This window comes from Pseudoliparis swirei, chromosome 2 (assembly GCF_029220125.1).
Source record: "Pseudoliparis swirei isolate HS2019 ecotype Mariana Trench chromosome 2, NWPU_hadal_v1, whole genome shotgun sequence".
NCBI lineage: Eukaryota > Metazoa > Chordata > Actinopteri > Perciformes > Liparidae > Pseudoliparis > Pseudoliparis swirei.
The window spans coordinates 12599590-12619384 of NC_079389.1; the positions used below are offsets into that span (position 1 = coordinate 12599590).

At 41.6% G+C, this 19795-nt stretch overlaps 1 protein-coding gene and 1 long non-coding RNA gene across 5 annotated transcripts; one reads left to right on the forward strand and one right to left on the reverse strand.

The window, feature by feature from the left end:
• Positions 1–1993: 1993 nt before the first annotated feature.
• On the forward strand, positions 1994–19778 carry ptprna (protein tyrosine phosphatase receptor type Na). Of its 4 annotated transcripts, XM_056424022.1 has the most exons (25): positions 1994–2366; positions 4246–4296; positions 8343–8453; positions 8906–9023; positions 9245–9392; positions 9676–9871; positions 10005–10157; positions 10284–10412; positions 10787–10818; positions 10909–11174; positions 11387–11473; positions 11600–11679; positions 12249–12313; positions 13791–14000; positions 14444–14710; positions 14815–14962; positions 15167–15240; positions 15709–15786; positions 16040–16159; positions 16720–16886; positions 17509–17562; positions 17720–17784; positions 18314–18387; positions 18546–18665; positions 19045–19778. In XM_056424022.1, the coding sequence occupies exons 1-24, from the start codon at positions 2291–2293 to the stop codon at positions 18615–18617; spliced, it is 2841 nt and encodes a 946-aa protein (XP_056279997.1). In that variant the 5' UTR covers positions 1994–2290; the 3' UTR covers positions 18618–18665; positions 19045–19778. The 4 variants fall into 4 exon arrangements, with proteins under 4 accessions (XP_056279997.1, XP_056279988.1, XP_056280004.1 ...); XM_056424013.1 differs by having other exon boundaries at positions 18546–19778; XM_056424029.1 differs by having other exon boundaries at positions 10284–10409; positions 18546–19778.
• Positions 9942–14520, reverse strand: LOC130200096 (uncharacterized). Its single transcript, XR_008832930.1, has 3 exons — positions 14433–14520; positions 10266–10384; positions 9942–10145 (listed from the first exon to the last, which is right to left on the reverse strand). It is a non-coding gene; the product is annotated as an uncharacterized LOC130200096 (long non-coding RNA).
• Positions 19779–19795: the final 17 nt, after the last annotated feature.

A 19795-nucleotide genomic window follows, 5' to 3' on the forward strand; every position in this document is an offset into this window, starting at 1 on the left:
CATAATTAGATGTATTTAGTTTTTTGGGTTTTGTTTATTCTCAAGGATAGGGTGCTGCTGTAATGTGTAGACGTTGTCATATAACAGGAGACAGCTGTGTTGAAAGCACATGATCCATGCAGAATGAAAACTAATGGTCAAGGCCAATGACTTTGATGTATAGTAACATTTCACAGACCAAACGTTTTTAGCATGACAATAAAATTATTATTATAATTTGTTGTTACAAATAATCAGGGTTTGCAGATACAACAGATTGCAGAATATGGACAGGAGATCATGGGTGAATGGAGGTATAGTCTTAACATCTAGGTATACGCCTGTTAATGGCTTAGGCCTTATAGGGCATGGCCACGTTTTACATTGTAGCCTATTCCAATTACCTCAGCTGCATACAATAATGATGTTAAACTCTATCGCACAAGGCTTTACACTGGTGTTACAGCCTCTCTTTCCAGGTTGCCTACAGGTACACAGGCCGTAGCATACATAAATAAGAGATACGGCTTTGACAAAGGTGAAACAAAGGAGGCAAACAATAAGGTGAAATACTTGAGCAGCGAACAAGGAATATTTATTGACAGTGTTAAGGCTTAACAAATGTAAACTCAAACTGAAGCAAAAAGGTGTCATGGTCTCCAAGGCCAACACAATAAATCAAAACCGCTATGCTTACTAGAACATACAAGGTCACACTGAACTACCGTAGTAAAAGGAAAAACAATACGGAGCTCCCTTTCTAACCACAAAACCACAAAACCACAAAACAGGAGAAACCAGACAACATAAAAATGGCAGGGAACCCCTTCACAGCTTCACCAAAGCACCTGATCTGGGAGTATATAAGTCCCGCCTACCAATTACATGATGCCTCTCAGGTGGGGCTGCTCCAGGCCAGCCAGACCTGAAGCAGATAGACAGCCCTCCTCCAGGAAGAGGGTGGAGTTAAGTCAGGGGACGTAACAACTGGACATACAAGTAGACATTTTCATTCGTATTGAACATATAAGATATACGGAGAGCTAGAGCATGGTAGTTCAGTTTGATTTCTTAAAAGACACAAGAGGGAGCAAGAGGACAACTGGACAAAATGAACTGCTGTGACGTCACTTCCCCAGGAGAAGTGGGGCTCTCTAGTCGGTGGACTCTCTGCCATATTAGATACCGTTCCAATCAGAAAGGATCTATTAGGATCAATAATAAAATATTGAACCTCCAGTTAGTGCGAGATTGAGACTGAGGGGAACTCTGCATGTGTGAGCACTTTAATACGCCTGGTCCTTTAAGGCTGCTCTTGTTGCCCTTCTTCCAATGTTGTGGACTCCATCATAGATGGAGGACAGGTTCAGGCTAATTGTGTAGCACGATTTTCTTCCGTCATTAAATAAACACTATTACCAGTGTTCATATCAAAGTGAGAAGTATATCTGAGACAAATCCTGAAGATACCATGACAGCTATCAACAGTTTAAATCCAAATTCATATTTATATTAACATACACCTATCACCATTACAGGGCTCTCAAGTGTCACGCATTGAGCGTGAGACTCACGCATTTCGGTCTTAAGTCACGCACTCCCGCCACACATCGTATTTCTCACGCTGCAAAAAACTCTCGGCTATTTAATGTTTTAATGTGCCGCAGCGCGCCAACATGAGCCGCGCTGCCCTCACCGTGGAGGAATCAAGCGCTCCCCTGGAGTTCTGCTGTGAGGAGCCACTTATCAGCCAATCCAAAAAAATGGTGATGGAAATGTCACTCTTGCCTGTCTTCAAAACTTGAGAGCCCTGCCATTAGCTTAAGCTATAAGACTTGTAGCTATGTACGTTCCCCCCACGTTGTGTGTGCATGCACGTCTCTGACTAATGAGCGCATGACGTCTTGTTTATAGGTGGGAGATACAACTTTCCCTCATTAAGCCGTGATGACGTAGCTGCAGGCCGATCCATTGCATCTTAGAGAGCTCCCTGCTTCTTCATCTTCGTCTTCATCTTCTTCTTCAGGTTGTAGCCTTCGTTATTTCCGCAGTCGTGCAGCGGTGTGTCGATACTACGTTGCTGGTGCACATCCTCCTCCCCATCCTCACGCCCCGCCACTGTGGAAAAGAGTTTTGTGAGCCATCCATTGATGTGTTTCTGTCACACGGGCTCTGGGGTGCAATGTGAGCTGTCGACACCGACTGAGACTCGTTTAGAAGATGATGGGGATTTAAAAGAGGGACCGAAGCAAAGGGGACTCCGCATCTTTCTCTCTGCATCTCCTCCGCTGCTGGGAGGCTTCAGGGGATCATGCAACACCTTAAGCCATGGCGAGCTCTGCTGCTTTTAACCGTGCTGTGCCAACCGGGAATCTCAGACAAATACGGTAAGATGACCGTGGTGACGGAACTGATGATGGCAAGGTCCTTATCATGAATTCACGGTCGTATTCCTGTATCATCCCCCAAAGTACATGATGTGTCTAAGTAGCTAATGACTTCACGGTGATCTCATCCGACTGTGGGATAATTTATCCTATGTGGCATCACTATCATGCCCCTGTAATATTCCAATAGTCTTCCAAAACGACCTGTAAATGATTTGCCATAGAGAGATGGGGTGTGTGTGTGTAAATAGAGGCTGATAATGAGATTAGGCTGAGGCGAAGGAGATATGGACAATGATGGGGAAAGAAAGAATCGGATATTTTTCTCTGGACCCTTTTAGAGAATGATTCATGTCATGCCATCATCACTCCTCATGCTGTTATTAGTATTGTGTTTTCATTTGTAGTCCTTTCTATTTAAGGGAGTAGGAAAGCCACCAAATCCAGATGTTGGGGATAAATATAAAAAAGACAGCAACATTATATTTTAAACATAAAAGAGGAGTTCAGAAATGATGTCCCACAAAAAGTAATATGGTACTTTATGCACAATACATAAAAACATGCTTTTAATCAGAGATGTATAGGTTTCATATTCTTTTGACAAAAACATAAAGAAAAAAAATAAGTTAATTGTTTTCTATATTTAAAACAAATATTAAACAGTGTCAACCTCTCAATATACTCTCAGCATGAGAAAGGGCAGTGGCAGTAGTAGTTTGATATTAATGACAATGAAAGCTGGAGTAATTTCCGCTAATTGATTATTGCAATTATTTCATTCTTTTTCTTTTCCATTAAATTGACATAATTTGTTATTGATAAATTGATGCAACAGGTGATTGTTACGCTCCTTATACAGTACTTTACCCAAAGATAGGTTTTACTTTTTGCAGAAAATAATGACAAAAAAGGTGTCAATTCAATGAGTAATTCTGACCAAAATTAAGAAAGGCCAATGTTATTCTCTCCCTCAAGTCTTCTCCGACACACTGTGTGCGACAGTTACTCGGATACCTTATTGTTTCAGCTACACACCAAGGTACACTTTACCCTCCAGAGATTGTATAGAGCCCAAGTCTCTGGGATAATGGGAATGTTGTTTTGTAAAACGGTACCAAACACTCTATTGTTGTTTTTAAGAAGTCATCAAATGTGTGTGCAAGGTTGAGAGTAAGCTTTCGTCCAAATAATTTCACAAAAAGAGAAATGAGGAAATCCAGAAAAGTGCTCAATTGGTCATTGAAGAATGGCCTCAGCTTTTAAAGTTAGAAAAGAAGGCATCATAGACGTACAACATATGTGCAACATACGTGTGCACAGTGTGTGTTTTTTTCTTCAGAAAGTAGAGGTGAGTCACTGAAACCTCTGTAGGTTCTGCGTCACTTCCTACATAAGGTTGAGAAAATATTTGCAATCTTTTCCATTTAATTCACCACCATTCTGCCAAACAGCTACCCACCTGCCAGCTTTTGCATTTGATGTGGGATAATAATTATATGTAATTTCCTCGATTATCGTAAACACAGATTTCATACCATACCAACAACAATTCCTCGAGCAAGAGACATGATGTATGTTGTGAAAGAGAAAGATAGACAAAACAATCCATCCTGTCGTCAGCCACCTGCTCCTTCCCACACAAGTTACAGGTTTCATGCTAATAATGTCCTTATGTCATCATGTCCTTTCGCAATAAAAAAAAAGAAAAGTCAAGTGTAGGTGGTATTTGAATATGAAAGACGTGTGGGCTTTTGTAACCACATTTTAAGCAGATTATAACGAGTCGGTCGGGGTTAAGCTCACTTTGTGTTGTTTTCTGTGAGGTAAAGCAGATTTTGACCAATACCTGTTAGCCCTCTCTGTCTTTCTCCTTCAGGTTGCCTGTTTGAGAGAAAACTGTGCACAAGGGATCAGATCTGCTCAAATGGTGAGTAAAACACACACACATTTGAATAAACACACGCACACACACACACCACACACAATCAAACATAATCTCTCTCTTGGATGTCTACTTTCTTAATCCTTTTTGTACACCGTCAGCATACTTAATTATTATTATTAACCCTGCTGCTGGACACGCACATACACACGCACACAAACACATGCACCCCCACACACAGACACACAAACCGACACACAAACAGACAGTACGTGAGTGGGCAAACGAGTCCAGGATTTTCTCTCTCGGCTCCATGTGTCGGTCTCTCACAGTCACCGTCACCTGCCCCTCTCCCTTTCCTCATCTTTATCTAAGCCCCTCCCTTGCTCTACTGTCTCCATGGCAACACTGACATCATTGTGAGGTTGACACCCCCACAGTTGTTGTGGCAATTCATCAATGAGTCACTGACTCACACTTACGCACTTCTCTGTGGAAATTGCACTTACGCACATGAGCAGCCATTGGACGGAATACAAAAGCGAGCACGGATGTGCAGCTCAAGACCAGACGGGCGCTTTATTTATGCTCATCGAGGGGTCTGAGTGGAGAATCACGACGACTCAAAGGTTTTTAGTATGAAAGGTTGAAATGAGCCTTTTGTCTCTTTGTGTGTCTCTCTGATTCTGACTCTCGTCATAGCCCACAATTAAACAATTAGTTGCAGTCAATCTGTCTGTTAGACACAAAACAAATACTAATTGATCTATTTGTGGAGCTTGTGGAAGGAAAATATTGAAGTCCAGAGAAAGCATAACCATAACAGTGTCATTATACAATGAAGTGTCCCTGTGACTAACACATAAGGAGTATGCAGCTCGTGTGTTGAGTTCAGATGGAGAGTTTTGAGATGTGTGTGTCTGCGTGAGACAACTCGGAGTACCATCATTAGAAAACATTCACACGCTTTTAACCAAATATTGTTCAGCACAAATCATTGCTGTAAGGCAGCTGTCTGTAAATGTATGCTTTTATGTTATTAGATGACATGTTTTTTTAATAATGCAAATACAGGTGTTTATCAGCTTTAAATATGTTTCCATCACATCACAACGTGGATATGTTTATTAAACACGGACCAATTCAACCAGTGAATCTGAAATTTAAAAAGTGAGGTTTGATAGTTCCACCTTGTTTTCTGACCCGCCTATAAAATGTAGAAATGAGAAATATGGGGAAATTAATAAAGGTCAAGACACTTATTTTGTTGCTGGCTTGGTGCCCACTTGAGGGGAAAGTAATGTAAAGAGATCTTTCTGCTTTTATTCCATCTTTTTTGATGCAGTCTTGTTTGCTGAAGAAAATCAGTGTCAATATACATGTTGTCTCTCTGTGTTGAGTGAGACTGATGCGGTACACAAATAGCCTCTGCTAAAGAGAAACGAGTATGTCTTCTAACAGTGCTTAAATAATGAGAACACTAAATTATCAGGTAATGTGAATCTTTTAATTTAAACTAAACAAAATAATTTCCATGTTCAATTTCCACTCAACGCTATTGGCAGAGGTGCCATCTTATTTAGTTGCATCCTCTATGGTTTTGAAGAGGCAGTGGTGTCTCCACACAATCGGCCTCTGAGGAATAATTTGTCTAAAAAGGTTCATTAGAGTGAAAGTCGTTTTCTGCTGTCTGCCACTCATAATGGGACAGATGGATTGTGTCTTGGTGAGCTAAATGGGATGCAGAGCATATTGTTGTTGCTCTCAGCAGTTTATTTGTGTCTGTGACAGGATGTGTGGCTGGCCCCTATAGATTTGCCAAGCAAATAAGACAAGTTTTTAGTTGTTACTGTTTCTAAAACATGTAATTAGAAGTAGTGGAGAGTGCAGTGTTGGACATGGGGCTTTTCCTTTTTTTCCATTTCTTTCAAAGATATTCAGAGATGGAGGTGTTTGTTATTAGTGGTGTCGCATAGGGTCATTTATACATGGACCGAGGTCACAATGATGTTATGGCAGCATCTCCCCTGAAAGCCTCTTGAGTCAGTTAAAGTTTGAGGCCAGTGATAAACAGCATGAGGTCACACAGTGTCACTGGAGTGGCGGTGTGCACAGGTGTAGCACCCTGACCTTGTCAAGCCGCAGCTCTTTGAGGTGTTGACAGAGTGGATGGATACCAGGCTTAACACGCATCCGGGCAGCCCATCGAGAAGGTTTGGTGTGTCTTTTGTAATTATTTGTAATTGGAAATTAGATCATCAGATGGTTGGTGCCATTAATGTATTAATATAAATCACACAAGATAAAGATAAATAAATCCATAAAACATCTAAAATACCACAAGTCTCTAGTTTGTCCCTTGTTTGGTTGGCATGGCTTTACTGTGAATACACACACACACACACACACACACACACACACACACACACACTTCTTTATAAAGCGTGCACACCTTTTTTACCTATTAAAGAATGCTTGTCATCACAATTAATTTGACTTATTAATTGGAAGGATTATTTGGAGCGTTTGGTTTAAATCATATCATTTGGGACACACATCACATCTCTTTGTTGTAACATATATCCACTGTCCAACGCTGAATATGACAGTATGCTCCCTGCACATAAGTGATATCTACTGGGATAATACAAGCTCCAGAAATAGTCCCAATCCAATCAATCCAGGCAGTTTTCTGTCTTCTCTCCATTCCTCCTCCTCCTCACGTTCCTCTTCTCTCTGTCATCAGTCAGTTCACCATCAGGGATAAGAGCTACTGCATGTCGACGCTTTTCCAATATCAACATCATGGATTTGTGATTTGATGACATGTTTCTCTGACTGGGTTGTGGGGAAAGGATGCACACATTAGTTCAATATTCTGTATCTCTTGTCAGAGAATCAACTACTAAAAATAAATAAATACGAACACTAAAACCAGGCTGTGTAAAAATATCATTTTAATTTGATTTAATACACAGAGTGGCAAAAAAACAAGCTATTCTGTTTCCTATAGAATTGTGTGGCTATAAAAACACATGAATCCTCACTAATCTGTTCAGAGTAACAATTTAGGCCCACCGTCTCACCGTGGCAGGTTGGCTTGAGGGAGATTTAGCCAGGGGAGTGCGGTGACTCATAGTGCGCCACATAATGCTCTGCTTTGTCTTTATTCCCATCACATAGCAGTCTGGCTTTTCTTTCTGAAATATTTTCATTTTTACATTGATTTTAGAGTTAAACAGCCATCTCGATGTGATATTGATAATAGTAGCTCTATATAAAGTAAGGCATTTCAGATTATCATTTTCTAACTCAGTTGTCCTGAATCTGTTCTATGTCATGTTGAAAGCAGGCCAGCGAGTAGGACAATAATGTTCCAGTATGAACAGCTTGATGTCCTGTTTCCTGCTTTTCTTTCATTGTGTTCAAACATTCTAATCATTTATTTCGAAAGGATGCATAATCTAAGACGTCATAGGCCTCATAATGATGGATCAGCATGGCTGAAGAGTGGATGTATGAAATTGTTGTGTGTTTAACTTTAAAAATTCTTTATTTACGGCAAAGGATCAAAATATGGATTAATTCACAATCAGGATATGAGAACAGTTTGGGAAAAAATAATACTGAGCAAATGCTATCTTTTGTGTCTGTTGTTATGAGGCTTTTTTTAAAGCACACTCAGTAACAATGGTAAAACCTCTTCAGAAGCAAGTAAGTGTGTGGGCTGCAGCTGTGGTCTAGTGTGTTGTGGGCTACAGAAGAATTATGAGTATTACTACAAAGTACTGTAATGTACCTCAAGGCCATCTTCACTGAAATATTTGTGGTAAAAATGTATACAGTAGAGTTAAAAGTCTAAACGTCTTTTGCTTTCAGAGACTGTATTTTCTATAGGTCTTTTTTACAGCAGCCATTTGGATTTGTCTGAATAGGAAAAGCCCAGGTGTTACTCATAACTTATTATGCATGTCCTACTCAAGTGCCCCAGAAGATGGCTTCAAAATCACTTTAAAAATCACTCTCAAAAGATTATATTAGCAAAATGAGAGTCAACATGTTGACAGTGTGTGTGTGTCTGTTCATTCCAGATGGGCTGTTTGGTCAGTGTCGTACCTCTAAGCAGGACCTGGTCCAGTACCAGGTGTCAGTTCCTATTCTGAAAAGGATGCAGGAAGTCCTCAAACAGCTCATGCTACAAGGTGAGATCATACATGGAAATCATCACCAGCATTTCTCGATAAAGCTGAAACTGTTAGAGTTACTGCCCTATTCCTTCAAAGTGACTGGGGAGTCGTCAAAGGTTTAGACACAATCTGTGTGATTTTGTGTATCATTTGACAGCAATTTTAACCATATTTATATGAAAACTACAATTAATAGTCTATCTGTGTCATTGAACCTAGACCAGTATACCTACCACAGCTGCTTTGAGCTAAATACTCATGTCAGCATTCTGACATGTTCAAAATGACAATGCTTAGTTTAGCGTTTTAGCATGCTTGTGCTAAACATTAGCAATATATAATGAATCCAATAAGAAACAGTATTGATTTCCGCAAACTTCACATACAATTTGGTATTTCTCTCTAAACTTGAATTGCTCAATATGTGTGTATTGCGTGTGTGTGTGTGTGTGTGTGTGTGTCCACAGGTCTTTCCTGGCAAGATGACATTACCCAGTATATTTTATCAAGGGAGCTGAAGAGAGTTCCCCATACCACCCACCCCTCAAAGCCAAAGTCCTCTCCCTCCAATACTCATTCGTCTCAGTAAGTACCCTCCACTTACAGTGATATACAGTGAGGAGTGCACATTTTACACAAACATTTTACACAAAACAAATGAGCCAAAGGTCAGAGTCGGAGCCAATCGTTTATTTTACGCTTGTGGTGTCACCATTTATTTACTTCGGGACCTGTTTCATCCCTACCTCCTCTCAGGCCCTGTGTATTTATCTTAATCATCTCTTTGTCTCTCTCTGTGCCGCCAGGTCCAAACAGAACGTCCTCCACCATCACAGTTCTAAATCGGGGTCCGCACCTCCTGGTGCCAACTTCTTGGACTACATGATTGTCGAACCTCCCCAGACCCCACTCCGCATGCAGACAGCCTCGATGGACCGATACACATACCACCAGGTACACATACACACATCATTAGCATCCAAAAGCAGGACTATGTGCCTGTGGATCAACCTACAAAACGAGTCCCAGGCTAAGTATGGTTACAAAAGACAACAATTCACGCATTAAAATCCCAACTGCAGAGTTAGACGCAATCTTAGAACAATGCAATACTGAGAAATACTTTGAAAACCTGCATTAAGGATTATTACAGTTTTGCCAATGACAATGAAAATACATTAAGAGCTTAGACATCACACATGTACACACTAAATCGGTGTACCCCTCCTGATTCCAGCATAGATATCAAGATGACATAGAGAGATCGCTGATTGGAGCAGGAGCCGGTTATGGCCGCCCTTCTTCAAGGTCCCAAGCCAATCAAAGAGAGCAAGAACGTGAGAGGCAGCTGCTACAGGAAGCCTTGTCTCTATACCGAGCTTCTGCTCAGCCTTCTTATCGCCACCGAGGGGCCGCTGCCACGACTCGTACAGGTAAACAGCGACACGTTTTCAAGAAGAAGACACACAAGAAAATGTTTTTATTATTGGAAGCTATGTTATGAAACAGTTAGAAACATTTAGAAACAATTATCTTTACCATCCTCAACTATGACGATATGATCAGGTCTGCCTTATTATGAGGACCTGGATCTGGCGGTACCAGTGGACTATGTCGAAGACTACACCCTAGAGGAGAGACTTGGTACTGCTGGCAGACAACAAACACAGCCCAATAAAAAAGTTCCTCAGCAGATCAGCACTCAATCTGGAAACAATGGTGAGGAAAAGGAACGTAATGTTATTTCAGCAGGTTTTAAGTAGTGGGAGTACGTACACGGTGTGCTCATCGAATTGTTTCATTGATATGTGGAAAGATAATGCTCACTTGGCTGTCCCGTGTTAGATGGCCTTCTCCAGAGGATGTCAGGAGTCTTGAAGCGGTACGGCGTTGACCCCCGAGAGCTCAGTCAGGAGCAGCTCTACAAGTTGGCCCTCATTCTGCAGCTGATGCAAGCCCAAGACAAAACAGGCAGTCTTTCAGTCATTTAAAATCAACAACTAAACAGAAACACTGTCTACGTTTACACATAAAATTGGAATATGAAGCTTCAAGCCACAAAAACTATATGTGTACATATGAAGGATTCAAGGTTAAACCCCAGTCAAACTGACTATGATAGTATTATCTTTGGTTTGTATGCTACATGCAATCTCTGACAGTAAAGCGAGTGTGGCTTTTCTAAGATGGTGGAGATCATTTGTTATAAAGTCTGTTCAATTTCAAAAGTAGAAAAACAGAAAACCTTGATCGCTAATGCTTAATGATGAAAACAGATTATGCAGATATTTAATTGTGACTTTTGGTAGTATTTCATTAAAAACATCATTCTGTCTGTCTTAACACAGATCCAATTGAGAAAGACCTCAACAGCCTCAAGGTATGTCAGCCATCGTTGTCAGCAGTGTTCACAAGAAGCAGTCAAACATATATATTTTTTAATGATTGGTCTTCTATTATTTCCACTTAGCTGCAGCTATTAAAAACAGACAGTGTGTCAAATAAGCCGGCGAAGCCCGGCCCACTTCCTGGTCCCCATGATGCCCCTCCTGCCCCAACCTCCACCTCAGTCCCGTCGACACCTAAAGCCAAGAGCGCCAACCTCCTCCCTTCTGCCTCCCAGCATCCGCAGGCCACCCCTGCTGAAGGTGGACAAGGCTTGAAGGAGCAAGGGCCGCCACTGGTTGAGGGTACAGGAGCCAAGGAGGAGTATGGGTACATCGTCACCAGTCAGAGGTCAGCACTCCATCAAATTAAACGCTTTTTTCATTCTAAATTAACTGCGAAAACAAGAAGCGTATGTCTTCCTTTGGAGCCAATCATTATTGTTAGGAAATTGGCAATATGTGAAATCAATAATTGTCATATTTATTGTCAGTAAAGAGCAGCAAATAGGACATAATAAACATGATGTCTACAAGGAGGATGATGATGTTTGTCCTTTTTAGTCCCTTGAGTTTGTATGATGGAGTGAAGCTGTTGGAGCTACTGGCTGATAAGATACACCTCACAACCAGCAGCTTCGTCAACATCAGGTAACACCGCCCTTTTGTGTGTGCCAGTGTGTTAGGAAGTTGTACTTTTTTAGTTGAAACACTAAGAATAGTTTTTACAGTTTTGAAGCATCCAACATGTGTGTCCCTGTGGTTTTGTGCTGCCAGCGTGGTGGGCCCTGCGCTGACCTTCCGTATCCGCCAGAATGTGAACAACATGACGGCTGCTGACGTGGCTGCTAAAGCTGGTGAGGCTCAAAACACACAGACGCACGAACACCTCCCTCAACATGAAGTGAAAAGTCGCCCTGGCAGCTTTTTTCCACAAATATCAGTTCAATCAGGAGACTTATTTCCGAATTCAACAATAATCTTTATTACATCGGTATAACAAAAATGGAATCGTGGATAGTTTTTGACGATGGGACTCTATCCTGAACCAGGATAAACAAGGAGCGGTGACGCTGAGTTCTGAGCCGACGGAATCCACCCTGGAGTCCAGACACTGGTGGTGGTGAAGAAAGGAGTTGCTGCCTGGAGGTGACTGGGGTGGAGGAGGGTCACCTTCAGGTTTGAGCTGAAACTGATAGCAGAGTAGAGAACTCCTTTAAAGTTTGACAGCAACGATCTGATTGGCTTAGAGACATCGTGCCCTAATTGGTCGCTTCAAAGTGGACCAGATCAGCTGATAGCGTAATCACTGGGAGTAATAGACTGAGACACTTATGCATGACCTGCCGTGTAAAGAGAGTCTTCCTTCCTGAACTACCGCTTAAGCTCCATTTGTTTGTTGTGGTTGTTTTTCTCACCTTAACAGTCACCGAAAAGAACTTCCTGGAGTCTGAGACAGGCTTGAAGATTGTGCAGACTGGTGTTGGAGAGGTACTTGATACACACATTTATTTGTCACCCCTCCATTAGTAGAGCTGTTGTCAAGGCTACAAAGATATAATCACTCATCTGCATTGCCTTCCATTTACCATCTAGTCATCCGAGCTCGACAGATGATCAGACTTGCTGGTGTGAAATTAGACTCCTGAAAGACGACCAGCTCCTAACTAAATTTTTGTACTTTACTTTATTTGTGGCCCCCTTTTGTAGTTACAGAGTGACTTGATCCTGTATCGTAACCCAGGGATGTTGAGTGATTAGATTCAGGCCATATTACTGGTACTATATGAAATGATTGCTTGTGAAGTGGTTCAGACACCCAGCTGGGTGTGTTAGTGTTCAGGAAGACCTGCAGGGCCAATCACAACACATGATGCACACGGCCAAGGACTGACTCCTGGTGTGTTTGCAAACGTGGAGCTTGTATGTGTACTGCATCAAATTAAGAAAGTGAGATCAACTTTTGCAGGAAATATTACTTCCATGAGCACCGTACTTTGACGAGGCTCACTGCATCCATCTCGGTTCTAGAGCTTATTTTCCATCAACCACAACACTTGCGTTGCTGCACAATTGTGTGTGGGTGTTTGTGCGTAAAGCCCTGAGTGTGTACCACCTGGAGTGCAAGTGCCCAGAACAAATCAGCGAGTCCCCTTATTCGCATAATTTACACTTGTTGTCATGGAGATTCATCTCAAACAGCCTCATCCCCCGCTGTGGCTCCCAGATCCCAGGTGCTATGGCAACAGTCACAGGTGTCATTAACCTCATTATTTGTACACTAGCACACACTGGGTGCCTTGTTCCCAGTCTGTAAATCATCGCCTGCATCTCAAACCTTATGTGTAATAGATTAATACACACACACACACACACACAAACAGACACAAATGCACACACCGAATGAACGCAGGGCTGCAGATAATATTGTAATTGAATTGCCAATACATGGAACATGTGTGTCAAATCATTAAAAAATTACATTATTCTTTCAAATTAATTCAGTTTAAATGAACGCATGCTTTGAATAGTGATTTACACTTAGAATTTACAAAGTTACATTAATGTGGTAATTCATACATTCTGCTGTATTGTGCAGAAGAGTGAAAACTGTATTGAAAGATAGAAAAGGAGATGAAGAAGAGATGACACACCGCTGTTTTTTTAACAGGTTCCTGGTTCATACGATCATGACTTCTCAGACCTCTGTCCTTAAAACTCAACATTAACCTCTCACTGAGGCCACTGTGCCATCATGTATAGTTACATCCAAACAAATGTGTTGATAGAATGAGATGAGTGACCTTTGGATTCCAGTGGGATTAACTTGGGTTGACGACTCTTAAAAGGCAAGATGTGCACGTCAACAAATAGAAATAGCACTATAGTGAGATAATAACATGTATTCCTTTGTGCTACTACCCCACCACCCACGTCTTACTTCCTCTTTATGATGTGTTTTTCCCAGAGGATAGATGCACGGGGTCTCCCCCAGGTAACCAGGGTTTCCCAGGGCTCCAGTGGGCCCGTCATCACCCTTGTTTCCATGGCAGTCGTAGGAAGTGTGCTGGTATTGGCCATGGCCGTAGCCTGTCTAAGGCACTACTCTCAGCAAGTGGCCATTGGCAAACTGGGACTAGGGCCAGAGGGAGGAGCAGAAACACACTTTGACTACCAGGTAAGGCAGCATGGGCAGATTCAGGACTGAGTAAAGCCCATTGTATATAATCTCCAAGAGGTTTGGTCTGTTTGTTTGTTTGTTTGTTTTCACCATGATGTCAACGTCTCCATGGTATAATGGATTAGAATAGTGTAAGAAACCACATTATGTTCACTCTAAAGGGCAATAACTGTGTGAATTAACTTTTTCTTTCAGAGGATATAGGTAATAATGAAGAAATTACTATAGGAAATACACATTATACATACAGTGTTAATGACATGCAATCAGCACAACATGCCGATATTAATGTTGAAGGAATCAGTTGATTAATCCAATCACCAAAAAGGAGTCCTCAATACGAAGCAGTTAGTGGTTAGAGTTAAATAAAAGACAATACAGTGTATTACATATATCATAGTTATTCATATATACTTCTATTTAACGTACTTTCCACTCAGGAGCTGTGTCGGCAGCACATGGCGTCCAAAACCTCCCTGTGCCGCCAGGACTGTGTGGTCGGGGGGAGCAGCAGCATGGTGGGGTCTGCCGGCGGCACAGGTGCCGGCGGTCGGAGGAGTACGGACACGTCCCGTGTCAGCAGCGTTTCCTCCCAGTTCAGCGACGGTCCCCAGCACAGCCCGTCCTCCACCCACAGCTCCACCCCATCCTGGAGCGAAGAGCCAGCCCAGTCCAACATGGACATCTCTACTGGTCACATGATACTGGTGAGATATTGAGTGGCAAGACCAGACTTCCTGCTGTAGGGAATCTCTTGCATTTAGCATATATTAACTGCCTCCGCTTTATGTGCACGTCACCTCTCTGTCAGGCCTATATGGAGGATCACCTGCGTAATAAGGACCGCCTTCAGAGGGAGTGGGAGGCGTTGTGCTTCTACCAGGCTGATCCCAGTTCAGTAGCCGTGGCACAACTCCTGAGCAACATGGACAAAAACAGACATGCTGAATCTCTCCCCTGTTAGTTCATCAGTGTGTCTCTGTAATCTTTGCTGTCTCTCTCTGTGATGGTGTCATGTATGTATGTATATATATATATGTATATATATATATATGAATATGTATATATATATATATATATCTATAAAAATATATATATATATATATCATATGTCCTCGTCATTCATGCAGTGACTTGTTCTTGACAGCTGTTTTCTTTTACAGATGATCACTCTCGGGTGAAGCTGAAGACTGAAGTGAATTCCAATAAACAAGACTACATCAACGCCAGCATCATTGTAAGAATGCTTCAAACAACCTACAACTTTATGAACATGAGGATTTAAATAAACAGTTCTGATTATCATCGTGTCTGATACATGATGAATACATTTGAAATATTGTAACATATTTGAACTGAGTACTGATAGATTTTCCTTTTCCTCATTCTTTGTTACCGTAGAAAGAAAATCTGTCTGGATGTGTTTTACAGTTACATTCTGATTTTCAATCTGCGAAGCAAAAGCCTGTGTTTCTATTAGAATATGAACACCTAGACCTGATTCAACTCTAATCTGTAAAATGTAATTCATGTCCATGAGGTCAAAGAAATGATCTTGAAGTCTCTGTCCCATGCATTTATAACCACGTCACTGTATAACATTATAATGCTCCCTTGCTGTAACTCATATCTGTTTGAGAATCCTCAGGAAAAAAATGAACTACATAACTCACCTCTCTTTCTTTCTTCTCGTTTAACTCCACAGTGTGATCACGACCCTCGCCAGCCAGCTTATATCGCCGCACAGGGACCGCAGGCTCATACTGTCGCTGATTTCTGGCAGGTCAGTGCAATCTTTGTTCTGTTCTTTTTCTGTCTCTCCAAATTTAGAGAATGTACTCGCTTTTTAGTGACATCTAAAATCATGTAGGGCGTTGGACCATTCAGTCCATCTGCAGGAAATTGGCCTTGTTACTCACATTTATATTTAAATGTAAGAGTCGGCTATGTGTGTGTGTGTGTGTGTGTGTGTGTGTGTGTGTGTGTGTGTGTGTGTGTGTGTGTGTGTGTGTGTGTGTGTTCTCTCCAACCCACAGATGGTGTGGGAGAACGGCTGCACAGTGATAGTGATGATGACAGCTCTGGTGGAAGATGGAGAGAAGCAGTGCGAGCGATACTGGCCCGATGAGGGCTCATCTCTCTACCACATCTATGAGGTTCATTTCCTGTCGGAACTCACTCATTTTATTTTCACATTTAGCACAGTGTCTTTCCATCATGCTCTTATAGGAACAAACATGCAGAGTAACAGTTATGGCTTCTCTGCATTTTTTCCTGCGGTTATAGTGGTTTTGTTCAAAACAAATATGTGCAGGGTTATGAGTAACAATTAAGAGTAATCAGAGATTGATCTGAGTTTAGAGAATAAAGTCAGATCCTTTTAATTAAATAAACAATCCTAAATGCATAATTATAATCTCAATCAACATTTTGAGGGGAAGAAAACTAAATACATAAACATATTTTGTACATTTAACATAAGATTTATTTGTTTACCCTAAACAAAAATAGCCCCTCTTTTATGGTATGTGGCCCCCACACCGCTTCCTCACATCTGTAATCACAATATAAGGCCCTTTTCTCATAAAACATCAAATAAAAGCAAGAGAGAAAACACAGGACACCCATCATTCAGTTGACCCTCTTGTTCTATCTCTCTTGTGTCTGCCGTCCCTCCCGCTCTTTCTGTCCCTCTGTGTCTCTTTGTGTCCGTCAGGTGAACCTGGTGTCTGAGCACATCTGGTGCAAAGACTTCCTGGTGCGTAGCTTCTACCTGAAAAACGTCCAGACGCAGGAGACCAGAACCTTGACGCAGTTTCACCTGCTGAGCTGGCCGGCTAACGGCATCCCCACCTCCACGCGACCGCTGCTCGACTTCCGCAGGTAAGCACCTCGACAACCACACGGACATGTACCCACAGACTTTCCCAACCTGTGCCCTTGATTTCAACAGGATGGAGGAAACTGGTGGTCAGGATGCGATGTGTTATAAATATTGTACCCGGACACATCAGTGGGTTTGAATCCTCCTGATGGCCCTCGTCACGTCCATCTTTTGGTCATTCTATATGGCGTGTTGTACATTCCCCGCCCTATTCATCACCGTAGCTCTCTCTCTCTCCCAGTGTGCAGGTTGATAGGTTTGTATTTTGACATCTCCCAGTGTCATTTTTGTGGTTTGCAGCTAGTACTCTGGCTCCAGTTGCATAGTCACAAAAATGAGCATTGGCAGGTGTGACTGGCTACTGCACGAGGGACAGTGAATCTGTGGCTTCCTCTGCACCTATTCTTTTCCAGTTGTATCATCTCTCATGCACTTTCTACCTGTTCCTGTCCTGACATCCTTTACGCACTGATTCAGCATTTATTACTGTCTTTATTACTGATTGAAGTCATTTATGTGTATTCAGTGAATGTGTCAAGAAGGTTTATAGTAATTAATTGATAATAAAGCCTTTTTCTGTTCTCCTCTCCTTCTCTGCTGTCCCTTGTTCCTGCTTTTCAGGAAGGTGAATAAATGCTACAGAGGTCGTTCCTGCCCAATCATCGTTCATTGCGGGTACAAAAAACAATAATATATATATAAATATATATATAAAAAGATTTCTATGAAACATGAGATTTGGTAGAATTACACAATATGACCAATATGAGTTTGTGTTTGTAAAGCAGAATGAGGAAAAACACTATTCTCTTTATACCCGTCACTCTCACAGTGATGGCACTAGCCGGACTGGCGCGTACATCCTCATTGACATGGTGCTGAACCGCATGGCCAAGGGTGAGACGCTCGTACTCAAACACACAGACACACACATTCATAGAGGGTATCATTTACTTCTTAAACAAGGTCAACATTTGGTGAGAATGAATTTATGCCGAGGTTTGCTCATAGCAGCCAGCGTGTAGGCCGACACTGATGTGTTACCTTTTGTGGACAGCAGAAGGGGCTAGTCACAATAAAGTAAAAATAATTCTGCTCATGTGACATTTGTTGTATTATTCCTGATTACGGTATTGATCAATCATTCATGGCTGTTGTTCCATGAAGCAGGGCTTATTAGAGCAGGTTAGCTGGGTTTAAGTGTTCTGTTTTAACATGAACATCCAAATCATATACAATCTCCACACTGAAGGTTTATTTTAGTGTGTCACGCTCATATCAATTCGATTCAAACACAATTGTTTTCTTAGTTGTTGGGATTATTTAGAATTCCTGTTCCTTATTATTGTTTAAAAAAAGGTTTAAAGAGAACATTCCTATCTTCTCTAGCACCAAAGCTTCAAAAAACGGTTTGTGTTGTTGTTAGGAGTGAAGGAGATTGACATTGCAGCCTCACTGGAGCACATCAGAGACCAGAGACCTGGCTTAGTCCGCACCAAGGTACCATACGTCTGTGTGTGTTTGCACTATTTCAGCACTTTTAGATAGGACATCCATCCATCATAATCCAGTTGTCTCCCTCTGTGCGATCCATCCCTCTCACACCTTCTCACATTCCCTTCTTGGCATTTCTGTTCCCCACCTCTCGTCCCGATCAGGACCAGTTTGAGTTTGCGCTGACAGCAGTAGCCGAGGAGGTGAACGCCATCTTGAAGGCCTTGCCCCAGTGAGCTGAGGACGCAGTGGGGACATCCACAGGCACACAGAGAGAATTGCTTGTGAGGACACACTCGTACAATCCAGTCTTGGATGTCTTGCCATCACTGTAAACAAGTATTTGCTCGACCACGGTCACTGCTATAGTTCCCAGCATGCAGTCTTTTACCATCTCCTCATTCTCTGGGTTTATAAAGCTTTTTGGAACTTGATTATTGTTGGCAGGGTGTAAATATGGACAGAAGATCAAATCGTTTAAACCGATATGGGACACATTTGATCTTTTCACTCTGAAGTTTCTACCTAATGAGACAACAATGAGGCCATCAGATGTGAGCTACAAAGGGTACTACATTCTGCCCTTTCAGGATAGAATGCCCTTCTGTTGATGTCATGATGAAGAGTAACACTGTTTACCTCTCGACTTCCATTTGTTTTCAGCTTCCCTTTTACTGGACATGACGACTCGATTACCTAAAATCAATCAACATCAAGATATATACGTTTTACCACCAACACTGAGGGTACATTTTGTTCTGTTTTGTTGAACATTAAAATGTTATTATATTGTTAAAATCATGTTAAATCCGTTCACAAACTTGTCAAATGTGCAAGACCTCCATCAGGTTAATACACAATAAGGTTTCAAATCATTTTCACTCTGAGTGTGTTGTAACTGTATGCTATCGTCTAGTGTGTGTTGATTTCCTGGAGGTTTTAATCCTGAAGCTCGTCTTGGCTGCCATGACAACATGATGGTCTTTTTGTAACGGATGCTGTACGTTGACCAGTACACCTCACCTTCTCTCTCTTTCTGCACACACCTTAGTACCTTTGTTTGGGTTCTTTTATCGTCTCACTAAGTGTACGATCTTGTGATTAATGTAAATAATTCCTCCTGATGATTGTGTTTATTTCATGTTGCAGACATAATATAAAAAAATATATCTATAAAATGTATTTTTGACTTGACCTGAATAAATGTGACGTGATGCAAAAAAAAAAGCTAAGAAAAAGCCTGAAGCTAATTTTCTAAACTCCTGTTCTTTGGTGGGTGTTTTTTTTTCCAGGTACAGTATTTTAAGCTACTTACATGCATTATTACAAATCAATAGTTTGCACAGCGACCCCTGCAGCACACTGGTGGAATAGCCAAAAGACAAGTGTATTCAAATATGTAGATCTTCTTTTA